At 42.7% G+C, this 13,472-nt stretch overlaps 1 protein-coding gene across 1 annotated transcript in view; it reads right to left on the reverse strand.

The window, feature by feature from the left end:
* YWHAE (tyrosine 3-monooxygenase/tryptophan 5-monooxygenase activation protein epsilon) overlaps positions 1-402 on the reverse strand; it is a 45,029-nt gene extending 44,627 nt beyond the window's left edge. Inside the window, exon 1 of the mRNA XM_044672934.1 lies at positions 199-402. Within this exon, the coding sequence (XP_044528869.1) occupies positions 199-285 (87 nt within the window). The 5' untranslated portion in view covers positions 286-402. The remainder of the gene's footprint in view (positions 1-198) is intronic.
* Between the last annotated feature and the right edge of the window lie 13,070 nt (positions 403-13,472).

The following is a 13,472-nucleotide window of genomic DNA, read 5'->3' on the forward strand; positions in this document are numbered from 1 at the left end:
GGGGGGGGCGGCGGCGACGCGGAGCCGCGTAGGCCCGTAGCCCCCACTCCAGGCCCCAGCCGCGCGCCCCGAGCCCGCCTTCCCCGGGCCGGGCTGCGAGCCGCTGCCGCCGCCGCCGCCGCCATTTTGTCTCCTGATCCTGGCCTCTGTGGGCGGCGGCGGCGGCGGCCGCGGCACTGCCGGGGCCATTCCCGCTACCTTCTCCATTGATTCCACCATTTCGTCGTATCGCTCGGCCTGCTCGGCCAATTTCGCCTGGTACACCAGATCCTCCCGATCGTCCATAGCGGCGGCGGCTCCGGCAGGGTCTGCGCGACGGATGGCAGCGGATGGCGGCTCCGACTCTCTTGTCAGCCTCTCGCTCGGCGTCCGGGCAGCAAAGATGGCGGCGCCTCGATCCGGGAACTTCCGCCTGCGCACGCGGACAACTGCTCAGCTCTATGGCAACCGCTCCCTGGCAACTGGCGCGGGGGGGCGGGGCCGGGACCCGGGCGGAGGGAAGGGGCTGGGCCGAGCTCCAGCGCAGAGTGGACCTGGGGCCCTGAGATGGGGAGAAGGAAAAACCTGGGGAGGCAGAGGGCTTATGAAGGTAATGGGCGGCTCCCCTCTCAGCGGAGCCGACCGACGGAGTGATAGAAGGGATTAACAGCCTTAAACTTGATCACCGAGGCTCCGCTCTCTCCCCTCCCAGCCCTGGTCCATCGCGGTCCCAGGGGCCCCGGGTAAGAGGCGCGGGACTGGAACCCGGCCGGGCCCGGGTTCTAATTTAGAGAGTGCCCGATCTTTGGGCCCAGCTTAGGCCTCGATGTCAGACCGGGGGTGGGGAGGAGAGACTTATTTCATATAGCTTGAGAGAGAGGCCGCCACCCACTCTGTGGAGAGGGGGCGGGGAGGGAGCTCAGTGGGGCGCCGCCGGCTGTGACCCGCCGGGAGTGTCGGGCCGGCTCGTGCCCTGAGAAGGGCTCGGATGCTCGGAACGTAGCCCCAGGACGTTCTGTCGGGGCCTCTGCACAGGGAGAAGGACCAGACGTCTGGGAGAAGCCCTGAGAAATGAGGTCTTTGGCCCCTCAAAGCTCTCCTCCAGCCTAGAAGGCAGCGACATCCCCTAGCCCTCCCTGAGAGAGGAAAGAGGGAATGAAGAAAGGGAGAGATGGATATATCATATAGATATACACACATACATATGAATATTTAACTGTCTAGAGCCTAGACTATCCCTAGGCATAGACTCAAGAGAAAGAGTAAAACAGGTATATTCCTTCCATTCTTAGCCAAGCCTTTACCAGTCCACAGCTTTTCCCCCAAACTCATCTGTTAGACTGGCAAGAGTGTTTATTCCATTTCCAACTCTGCCACATATTAATTGTGTGATTTGGGGCAAATCACTTCTCTGTAACCAAAGTTTCCTCTTCTGTAAAAGAAAAGTGTTTGACTAGGTGACTGCACAAGTTCCTTCTAGCCCTAAAGAAACTATGGCCGTTTAGCCTGGAAAAGAGAAGACTTAGATAGGAGATATTTTAATTTAAAATGGTTTCGATTATCATACTTTTCTTCCATCTCACCTTAGTGAGGAAAAAAAGAAGATAAAACTTTTATAACAAGTATATTCAAGTAAAATGGATTCTCATATTGGCCATGTCCAAAAAACTGTCTCTTTATCAATATTAAGTATCCCCTCTAACTGGAGTAAGCATTCATCATCATCAGTGCTCTGGAGTCATGTTTCCCCAGTGATATTTTATTGTAGTCTCCCAGTTACATGAAGAAATGGTTTTTAACATTTATTTGCTGACATTGGAATTAGTCTTTCAAAAAATTTTGTAATATTGTTATTCTATAAATTGTTCTGGTTCTGCTCACTTTACTCAAAATCAGTTCACACAAGTCTTCCCAGGTGTTTCTTTGTGTGTGTGTGTGTATACTTTTTTATTTTAATAACAAATTTCCCCATAAGTTTTCCAAAGTCATATGATCCCTATTGTCTTCTCCCCTATTCCCTCCCCCTTCCTGGAGCTGACAAGCAATTCAATCTGGGTTATATACATCATGCAAACATATTTCCATATTATTCATTTTTGTAAGCAAATAATCTTATAAAATCAAAACATATACCCAAATAAACAAGTTATAAATCATGTGCTTCCATCTGCATTCTTACACCAACAATTCTTTCTCTGGAGGTGGATAGCATTCTTTTTCATAAATCTCTCAAAATTGTATTGCTTTTAGTAGCAAAGTCTATCACATTTGATAGTTCCACAGTATTGCAGTTATTGTATAAAATGATCTGGTTCTGCTTATTTCACTCTGCATCAGTTCATGAAGGTCTTTCCAGTTCTTTCTGAAATCATCCTATATCATTCTTTATAGGACAATAGTATTCCATCACCATCATATACCACAATATGTCCCAACTGAGGGACAGACTTTTAGTTTCCAATTCTTTGCCACCACAAAGAAAGCAGCTATATTTTTGAACAAACAGGTTCTTTCCCTTTTTTTTTTTTTTTTTTTTTTTTTTTTATCTTTGGGATACAAATCCAGTAATGGTATTACTGGATCAAAAGGTATGCATTCTTTTATAGCCCTTTGGGCATAATTCCAAATTGTCCTCCAGAATGGTTGGATCAGTTCACAACTCCACCATTCAATGTCCCAATTTTGCCACATCCCCTCCAACATTTATCGTTTTCCTTTACTGTCATATTGGCCAGTCTGTCAGGTGTGAGTTGTTTTAATTTGCATTTCTCTAATCAAGAGTGATCTGGAACATTTTTTCAAATAACTATGGGTAGCTTTTGTTTATCTGAAAAGTATTCATATCATTTGACCATTTATCAATTGAGGAAAGATTTGAATTCTTATAAATTTGACTTAGTTCTTTATATGTTTGAGAAATGAAACCTTTATCAGAGAAACTCGTTATAAAAATGTTTTCCCTGTTTGTTGTTTCCCTTCTAACCTTGGTTGCTTTGGTTTTGATTATACAAAATCTTTTTAATTTAATATAATCAAAATTATTCACTTTACGTCTTGTAATGTTTTCTATCTCTTTAGTCATAAATTCTTCCCTTCTCCATAGATTTGACAGGTAAACTATTCTATCCCCTATTTTACTTATAATTTTACTCTTTATGTTTAAAACATATACTCATTTTGACCTTATCTTGGTACATGGTTCCCAGGTTTTTCTAAACTACCTTTTTATTTCTTACAGCACAGTAGTTGTGTGTGTGTGTTTTTTTTTTACTATATTCATGTATGATAATAGCATTTATATATTATGCTTTAAAATTTGCAAGCATTTCACATGTTATCACACTTTAAGTGCCATGATATATATACTATAGTCTGGCCATTTCCCAGTTGATGCTCACTCCCTCAGTTTCCAAATCTTTGATACCACAAAAAAAACTTCTCTAAATATTTTTATTCACATAGGATCTTTTCCTCTATTAGATCTAAAAGCATGTGCATTTTAGTAGCTTTGGGGCAGAGTTCCAAATTGTTTTACAGAATGGCAGTACCATTTTGAAGCTCTATCAAAAATGCTTGGGCAGGGGAAGTGCCCCTGTGCCTGTTTTCCCACAGCCTCTCCACCATTTGTCATTTTCTTTTTTTTTTTTTTTTTTTTGTCAGTTTTGCCAATCTGGCTATGAAGTAGAACCTCACGGTTTTTTTATTTGCATTTCTCTTATAATTATGAGTGATTTGAAGCACATAAATGGTTTGAATTTCTTCCCTTGAGAACTGCCTATTTATCACTCTTTTGACCATATTTGTCAGTTGGAATGGAGAGATATTTCAGTGCTGGAAGTACTGCTGTAAAAGAGGAAGTGGGCATGTTTTGCTTGGCCCCAGAAGATAAAACTAGGATTCCTAATCATTAGAAATTTCAGAAGGAATGATTAGGAAAGGACTCTCCCAAACTGGGTTCTTCTGCCTCTGAAGACAGGTTTTCTATCTGGATGGAGAGCTTCAACCAGAAGCCAAATGTCTGTGTTCGTGTCCCACCCCATCCCTCCAAAAAAAAAAAAAAGTAAACTCCTTGAGAACAGACAGGAAGGAATTGTTTCATTTTTTGTTCTGTTCTGAGCAGAGGTCAGTCTAAGGTGGAGGAAGAGACCTCAGCAGGTATTGGTCATCTCTATCCTTGGCTTCTAATGAAACCTGGAGAGGTCCCTCCAGATTTGGTCTACCATTAGGGAGAATATGAGAATGTGAGACAAGATTTCCATCCTCAGGGAGCTTAGAGTCTAGTTCAAGAGATAAAATTGGCATCTAAACGAGTGAAAAATATAAGACTGTATATAACTGGGCTAACTTACATGTTAAGTCCCCACAAGTGCCCCACTTCAGAGTAGAAGGAGGTCAGTGAGGGCTTAGATGTACTTGCCTCACTGAATTCTACAACAATTTGTCGTAGGGACATTAAAAATGGCCTGGTCCTACCTTTCCCTGGACAAAGGACCAAATAGTGATCTAAAAGAACACAGATAGAACCCGGGGAACAATGGTAACCAGTCAAGGTAGAATTAGTGGAACAGATAGCATTTGAGTGAGAATCTGGAGCCAGGAATGTTCTTTGGGACTAGCACAGGCATCATACTCCTAAAACCCAGGCAAATTGTAAGCAGGGAAATCCCTTTGCTATGTTCTATCATTGTGACTCCTAATCCAAAACATCTAATTCCTATAAGACCCTGAGAGAATTATTCTCCTTAGATCATCCTTTAGATGGAAGAGAGATACACCTTCTTGATATCATCAAGTTGTATCTTAGACATCCATTTGTACCCTAAACTATGAGGGTCACCCCCTATGTCTCTAGGTCAGATGACCAAACCCTCCCCCGACCACCACGGAATACCTGAGTGTTTACCACACTAGAATCATGTCTTTGCCATGGCACAGAGTCACATCTCCACTGTTGTAAAGAGTATAAAATCCCCAGAAATGATGTTATCTGGGGAACAGCTTTTCCATCCATGCTGTCCTCCCAAGAAATGGCTCCCCATTTTGCTGTTCCACCTTGCTATCCTCCTGGCCATTCTCAACATTACTTTCTTAATAAATTTCTCTTTATTTTTAAGCTAAGTTTTTAAGTCTTGCATTCTTGCAAAAAGCACCCTTCCTGAACCCTCCAGGTTTACCTCTAGCACCCCACAACAGGACGATATAGAAGACGGGTTTGTCTAGACCAAGAGTTCTTCATCCTTGTTTTGTGTGTCCTAGACCTCTTTGCCCATTGAAGCCTATGGTCTCCTCAGAATAATGTTTTTATAGTACAAAATAAAATGCATAGGATTGCAATACAGTTATTTTGAAACAAGTTCAGGGACTCCAGTTTAAGAACCCTTTGCGTAGAACATAGATGTATCAGGAAACAGAAATAAAACTTTGTGGGTAAGGTGGGGGCCAGATTATGAGCAACCCCGAAAGCCAGAAAGAAGAGTTTATATTTACTTCCAGAGGAAATAAAGAACTAAAGAGTTTTGATTAGGGAATAACATGAATTTTTTTTAATGGTATCCTAAGAAAACTAAGTCTGGCACCACCAGTGTGCACATGTATTATAATGAGGAAGATCCTAGAGACAGAAAGGAGAACTGGGAGAGAGTTTTCCAGTAATCCAGATGGGAAGTAAGGGAAGTCTGGTAGCCATGGGAGTAGAAAGGAAGCAATGGCTACAAGAAATATTTCTATGGAAAAAAGTCAACAGGATGTGGTGGATGACTGGATGTCTGAAAGAGGGATGAGTCAAAAATGACTCCAAGGATTTGGTCCTGGGTGACTGGGAAAATGGTGGTGCCATTGACAAATATAGGAAGTAGGTAGGGGAATCCAGCTGGGGAATAGAATATGGTGAGTTTGTTTTAGAGATTATCTAATCCAGTGGTTCCCAAACTTTTTTGGCCTACCACCCCCTTTCCAGAAAAAATATTACTTAGTGTCCCCTGTCACATACTATCACCACCCTCAAATGCACCTGTGGCCATCACCACCTCCGGGATCGGATCACTGCAGCACCCACCAGGGGGCGATGGTGCCCACTTTGGGAATCACTGAGTCTCACCACTTCATTTTATGAAGGCTAGGACGGAGGCTGACCATGGCCAGCTTGGGTAGTAAGCAGCCACCCAGCTGGGATTTGAACTCCATATCCATTGTGCTTTCCACCAGACTATCTCACTTGAGGAGCAGCCAGAAGAAGGACAACATGATATAGTGGAAAAACTATTTACTTTGGAGTCTGAGGTCCTGGGTTCAAATGTTTCCTTTGCCATGTCTGTATCCTTAGGTAAGTCATTACCTTTGTTCTAGGTTTGTTTTGACAGTTTCATCTCTAAAATGAGAGGGTTGGACTTGATGGCTTCTGAGGTCTTTTCTAACTAAATCTACAATCGTAAGAGGAGAAAATAGAGCAACATAGACCTTGAAGTCAACAGACTGAGAGTTGAGAAAAAATTCCAGATGGGCTCTCCAGGTTTTTACTTAGCTAGAAGGCTGGGGCAAAAGGTGAAGACTGGGACAGAATTGCTACACCTGGGGTTTTGTCAGGTATTACTGGGCCAGGCAGTGATGGTACTGGCTAGATAGCAGCTCAGATGATTTCATCCTCACAACAACCTTGGGAAGTAGGTGGCAGTAGTATCCTTATTTACATATGGGGAAACTGAGGCAAGCAGTGGTTAAATGATTCACCCAAGGTCACACAAGCTAGGAAATGTCTGAGGTTGAATTTGAACTTGAGTTCTTGACTCTAGGCCCAGCATTCAATCCACTTTGCCACCTAGTTGGGGGAAGTTTGGTTTCCAGAATAGGAGAACCTTTAGGTAATAGTGTTATCATCAATTAGGACAGGATAGGACTTCAGATTCTGTGTGATCCAAGCCTTCTCCCTCATCTTCTTCCTTTCACAAATGAGACATTGAAGGCCAGAGATGATATTTATGGGTAGACATTATTATGTTATGTTACCTCCATGTCAACTTTGAGGCTTTTTATTCCCCTCACTAACCCAAAACCCAGAAGGTTCAATGTGACCTCACACATCTCCTAGCTGTGTGACCCTGGGTTAATCACTTAACCCTGTTTACCTAGCCCTTGCCTTTCTGCCCTAGAAGTTGTTACTAGGACAGAAAGGAAAGGAAAAAGGAAGGAAGGAATGGAAATGCTAAATAAACACTTGTTGAAAGAATGAATGAATAAAGCTGAAAACCCTGGTCTAAATTCACACAGCGAAGGCGAAGTTTTACACAGGCAAAGGTTTATGTCTATGAGATTGCATTGAGCACTAGTGCCTATTTTGGGCTCATTATGGAAATTTGCATTCTATATTTTCAGAGCAGAAGTAATACAGTGGTATCTTTTGTTTATTTGAACAAGGTGGTATCTTGTAAAAGGTTTTTAATGCTAATTACTTCTAGGAGAGATCAGCTGTAGGAGGAAAGGGACTCTCTAGGTTCTCAGTTGTAAAAAATAAAACAAAAATTTTGCCCCAGATGAATGTATATTATTTAAAACTTGAAAGTCAAGTGTAACATAAAAAGGAAGTACAGTTGTGAATATATTTCCATTTATTTTGTCTTTGGACTCTCTCCCAGCTCCGTTTTCTGATGGGTGGATGAGAGGGTTGGCTAAAGAATACATTTTCGCTATAGGTTCCAGGATAACTAAGTGAGGCCAATGGTAGCGATCAGAATCCCACACCCTGTCTGTTCCCCTTTCCTTCCCCCAACTACAATAACAACGAAGCCCAAAGGATTATCATAGGGTTATGAGAGAGAGTTATATAAGAGCCATATAAGCATAACCTTTGCTCCCTTTTTTCCCCAAGACTGTCCTCCTTTCCTTCATTCACTCTCATGGATTCATTCACTCGAATCTTTATTAAAAGCTGGAATGGTATTGAAAGATGTTCCCTAGAGCCACTTGCACATGGGTCCATGATCCAAGGATCCCCATCAAGGATAAAGCATCCTACTGCACACACCTGGAAATCGTTGTGCATATGGAAGCCAGAGATGTCCACAGAACTATTTCCTGATACTGTAGCCAAGATGATAAGCAGAGAGATACAGATTCCTAATGTCAAGCTGAGGTAGGCTCTCTCCCATTACTGAACTCCTTCCTATGGCACCGAAATCCAATAAAACAATTACCAGGTCATTAGCACAAACCCTTTAAGGATCAGCCTCTTAACCACACTGAGATTTTGCTTTGGCCAAGTGCATGAGCCAGTACAGACAGCTCGTCCCAGGAGACACTATGAAAAGAAGCCAAGGAACAGCCCATAACACAAAGGTCTACAGGATTGGTCCTTGACCCCAGAAGCATATGGTTTAATTCATCCAAAGCAGACAGAGCTCCAGGGTCAGGTAGCTGGCCCTGACCAACACCTGGATCACCTATCTGGCCAACTTGTCTATTGAAGTTTTCTTTTCTAAGCTAGGACACAAGGCCGTGGGGAGTCTCAGAGTCTAAAAATGCCTTGGATAATCGGTCCCCAAGTCAGTCAATCACAAAGCATTTAAGCGTTTGCTGGGTGCCAGGCATTATCTCAAGCATGGAAGATACACAGAAAGAGAAGAACATGGGCCGGGCCTCTGGAAGCTTCCGTCTGTCTTAGAATCTATACTAAGTATTTTTCCAAGGCAGAAGAGCAATAAGGGCTAGACCATTGGGGTTAAGTGACTTGCCCAGTCTCACACAGCTAGGAAGTGTTGGCCAGATTTGAATCCAGGCCCTCCTGTCTCTAGGTCTAGCTCTCTCTCTACTGAGCCACCCAGCATTGCCCAGAGCTTAGATTCTAATGATGGAGTCAACATATTAATAAATGGGTGCGTACCAGCTTCATTCAGTGTAAAGGAGAGGAAATCTCAGAGGCTTAAGACAGGACCTGGCACATAGCAGGCCCTAAATAACTGCTGAAAGTGGGAATACTGGCAAGAGCTTCCTGCAGAGAGTGGGATGGGAGCCAGGAGGCAGAAGTGAGAAGAGAGGGTCTTCTGGGCATGGGGGCTGGCACAGCTCTGTGGGATGAGGGCAGGTGAGGAGCAGAGCATGAACCAAGGTGGAGTGCCTAGGAAGATGGTGGCGCCCTCTGCAATAACAGGAAGGTTCCAGTTAGATAGGAGAGAGTTGGAGTGAAAGCTGTTTATTTGCTTGGGTCCATCCGTTAACAGTGGGAGGATCCTGAGTTAATAGGAAGAAAGTATTTTTGTGAACTTTGAGCCTTCCATCCCTTTCAGATATTTTGTTGTGACATAGAGGCGCCTCTGGGTTTTGAAGGCCTTGAAAACCAAATATAGGCTCTACCCGGTGGGGTTTCCAGGGGGGACTCTGTGTCAGTAAATTGGTAAGCATTTATTAAGCACTTGCTGGGTGCCTCACACCATTGAAGGTTTATCTTTTACAAACTGGCTGGTTCCAACCAACCTCTCCAACATCATTATGCAGCAAAGTGGCTCAGTAGATACAGAGCTAGACCTGGAGAGATGGGAAGGCCTGAGTTCAAATGTAACCTCTGACACTTCTTAGCTGTGTGAGTGACCCCTGGAAATAACCCCAATTGCCTAACCCTTACTCCTCTTCCATCTCAGAACTGATATTAAGACAGAAGGTAGGGGGCAGCTGGGTAGCTCAGTGGATTGAGAGCCAGGCCTAGAGATGGGAGGTCCTAGATTCAAATCTGGCCTCAGATACTTCCCAGCTGTGTGACTCTGGGCAAGTCACTTGAACCCCCATTGCCTACCCTTACCACTCTTCTGCCTTGGAGCCAATACACAGTATTAACTCCAAGATGGAAGGTAAAGGTTTAAAAAAATATATTAAAAAAAAATAAAGGCTTCATATAGAAGTTGGTGCTTGAGTGGAATTTTTTATTTTTTTTATTTTTTTAACCCTTACCTTCTACCTTTTTTTTTAAGTCAAGTGACTTGCCCAGGGTCACACAGCTGAGAAATATCTGAGGTCAAATTTGAACCTAGGACCTCCCATCTCTAGGCCTGGTTCTCAATTCACTGAGCCACCCAGCTGCCCCCTATATGAAGCTTTTCTTGACCCCACTTGAGTGGAGTGAGAAATTAGTATATCATTCTCAAGGAAATCGTTATTAATATCTCCAAGAAGTTAGTAAATCTGGTTCCCTCCCCTCCTCCATCCTCCCTTCAAGACAAGATTATCTCACCCCATCCTTCTCCCTGCTGGACAAGGCCTTACAGCCTGGAAGTGTTTTTGGGTTGGATCTTGGGAATTTGGGAACTTGCCTTAAGGAGGTCCCAGACTGTGTCTTAGATCCTAGTACCCAAAGATCAAGTCTTAAGTACCCTTTTGTCTTAGAAGTCTCTCCCATTATATCTGAAGCCTCTCCAACCATTGTAAAAATGTTATAATCTCTTCAGGGAGGCTTGATTGTATCAGGATTCTCCTATAAATAAGAGATTTCAATGAAAATCTTGGCGGGGGGCATTTGTCTTAGGTCAGTGACTTCGGGCAGTGCCCCACATTTCTCTCTCCCAATAAAGCATTGCATTTTAATTGATGGCTTTCCCAGTCTTATTTTGAAAAAGTGGCTAAAGAGGGTACACCTTAACATTTCAAGGTCCCCTTAAACTTCCACTTCACACACACCTTTAAATGCTGGGGTCCACCCTTTCTCCCCCCCAAAATCCCTTATGTTTATTTTGTGTATATTTGGGCCGTACTATCTCCATCAATGAAAATGAAGCTCCTTGAAGGCCAAAGCTAGTTCATTCTTGTCTTTGAATAACCAAACACCTAGAATAGTCCCTGACACACATTAGGGACTTTATAAATACTCGCTGGTAGATTAAGCGTATTTTTAGATCATAGACACCTCTGGCAGTCTGGTAACAAGTATAAGCTGCTTCTCAAAACAAATGCATGGGATTACGAAGGAAATCAATTATATTGAAACATAATTATCAAAGTAGTAAGCAAGCTCACAAACTCCAGACTAAGAACCCTTGCACTCATTAATTGATCAGCCCAACCACATTTGGAAGAAGTTAAATCATCAGGTTTGGCTGCTGCTGGTGAGGATTTGACCCCAGCAAGGCTCAGAGCTGGCCTGTTAAGTCACAGAAGGCTTGCTGGCCTCAGTGGAAAGAATGCTCCCACAAAGCCACAGACCCTAGGGCATCCGGGGAGAGCAGAGAGATTCAAGATCCACTGGAAGTCCCTGGTCTCCTTCCTGAGCTAGGGGAGAATTAGTATAAAGCCCCCAGCAGAGGGGAAACCTCAAAATCAAGTCTGGGGAGAACCATGTCACAATGGGCCTAAGAATGAAATCCTGCAGCCATTTGCAGTAGAGCTAACCCAGGCATTTGACCTTCTGCCCAGTCTTTGGAACCTGCCTACCAACCCTCAAGGAGCCAGGCTGTTTCACCCCAAGGAAGCCTTGCAGTTGTCCTCAGGCCCCTCCCTATATTCACATTCTGAAATAATTCCTCCAGGGTTTTCAGTCCAGCTGGTTTCAAAATATCATCCCCATTAAATGCTATTAAATAAAACCTCACTGAGTCAGGAAGCAAATTTCAAAAAGCCTCCCAGGCCACAGAATTTTCCTTCCATTTCCTCCTCCTGGGGTAGAGATCCTCAGTGAGCTACTATACCCTCCCACCTATAATCAGGGAGGAGAAGAAGGAGCAGAAAATACTGTAAAGGTCCATTGTGTGGAAAACCAGCTAAGGATTACAACCTCCCTCTAACACCCCCAGAATTACTATCAGGCATGTGGATGAATGGATGTATACACATAGACACACGTTATATTATTATATACTGTGCATTGTAAGATTCTATTATGCAAGTGTGTAGATGTACACATGGGTGTCCATATGCATCTAAGCATGTACATATAACACACACAAATACATATATAATCTCACCACTCTGAACAGCTATTTCCTTTTTTTAAACTCTGGTCTTCTGTCTTGGAATTGATGTTGATTTCAACTATATAAAGAACTAGGCCAAATTTATAAGAATCCAAGTCATTCTCTAATGGTCAGTTGTAAATAGGCAGTTCTCTGATGAAAAAATCAAAGCTATCAATAATCATATGAAAAAAAAGTTCTAAATCCCTCCTGATTAGAGAAATGCAAATCAAAACAACTCTGAGGTATCACTTCACACAGAGCAAACTGGCCAATGTGGCAGCAAAGGAAAATAATAAATATTGGAGGGGATGTGGCAAAATCAGGACATTAATACACTGTTGTGGAGCTATGAATTGATCCAATTATTCTGGAGGGCTATTTGTTACTATGCCAAAAGGGCTATAAAAGAATGCATATCCTTTGATCCAGTAATATCACTAATAGGTATCCCAAAGAGATAAAAAACAATGGGAAAGAACCTGTTTGTATGAAAATATTTATAGCTGCTCTATGTGGTGATAAAGAATTGGAAACTAAAGGGATATTCCTCTGTTGGGGAATGGCTGTACAAATTGTGATATAGGGTGGTGAGGGAATACTATTGTGCTATAAGAAATGATGAATAGGACGATTTCAGAAAGAGCTGGAAAGATCTACATGAACTGATGCAGAGTGAAATAAGCAGAACCAGGAGAACATTGTACATGGTAAGTGCAACAGACTATTATCAGCAATGCTATGTTCCAGGACAATTTTAAGGGATGTTATGACAAAGAATGCTATCCACCTCTAAAGAAAGAACTGTTGGAGTAAGAATGCAAATGGACGCACATGATTTCTCACTTGTTTATTTGAGTATATGTTTGGGGGTTTTGGTTTTGTAAGATTATTCACTTGTAAAAGTGAATAATATGGAAATGTGTTTTGTGTGATAATACATATATAAAGCAGATGAAATGTTTGCGAGGACTGAGAAGGGGGAGAGGAGAAGGAGGGAGACAATTTGGATTATATAACTTTGGAAAACTTATGTGGAAATTTGCTATCAAAAAATAAAAAAATTAAAAAAAAGAATTGATGTCAAGTATCAAGGCAGAAGAACTGTAAGAGAGGCAATTAGAATTAAGTGACTTGTCCAGGGTTACACAGCTAGGAAGTATTTAAGGCCAGATTTGAACCTAAGTCCTCCTGACTCCAGGCCTAGCTCACTATCTACTGAGCCACCTAGCTGCCCCAAAATTATTTTATTTAACAGAAGTAGAAAACAAGGCTTGTCCAGGGTCATACAAGCTGTATGAAAAACAAAGCCTTCCTTTGAAACATTCTGGTCGTAATCAGCTTTGGGATGAATCAACAGTATAATCAATTATGTGTAGACAGATAGTGTTAGCCCTTCCTAAAGTGATTCATTATCCTGTCATATCTCAGGGATGGCCCACTCCCTGAACAAGGCTCTTACATCAGGGTCCTTACTCATTTGGGGCACACCATTGGTCATTGTTCTTATCAGTCCTGGTCTAAACTCCTTCAGTGCTCAAGGCCAGAGAGATGTAATCCATCTCCTTT

This window comes from Gracilinanus agilis, chromosome 4 (assembly GCF_016433145.1).
Source record: "Gracilinanus agilis isolate LMUSP501 chromosome 4, AgileGrace, whole genome shotgun sequence".
Lineage (NCBI taxonomy): Eukaryota > Metazoa > Chordata > Mammalia > Didelphimorphia > Didelphidae > Gracilinanus > Gracilinanus agilis.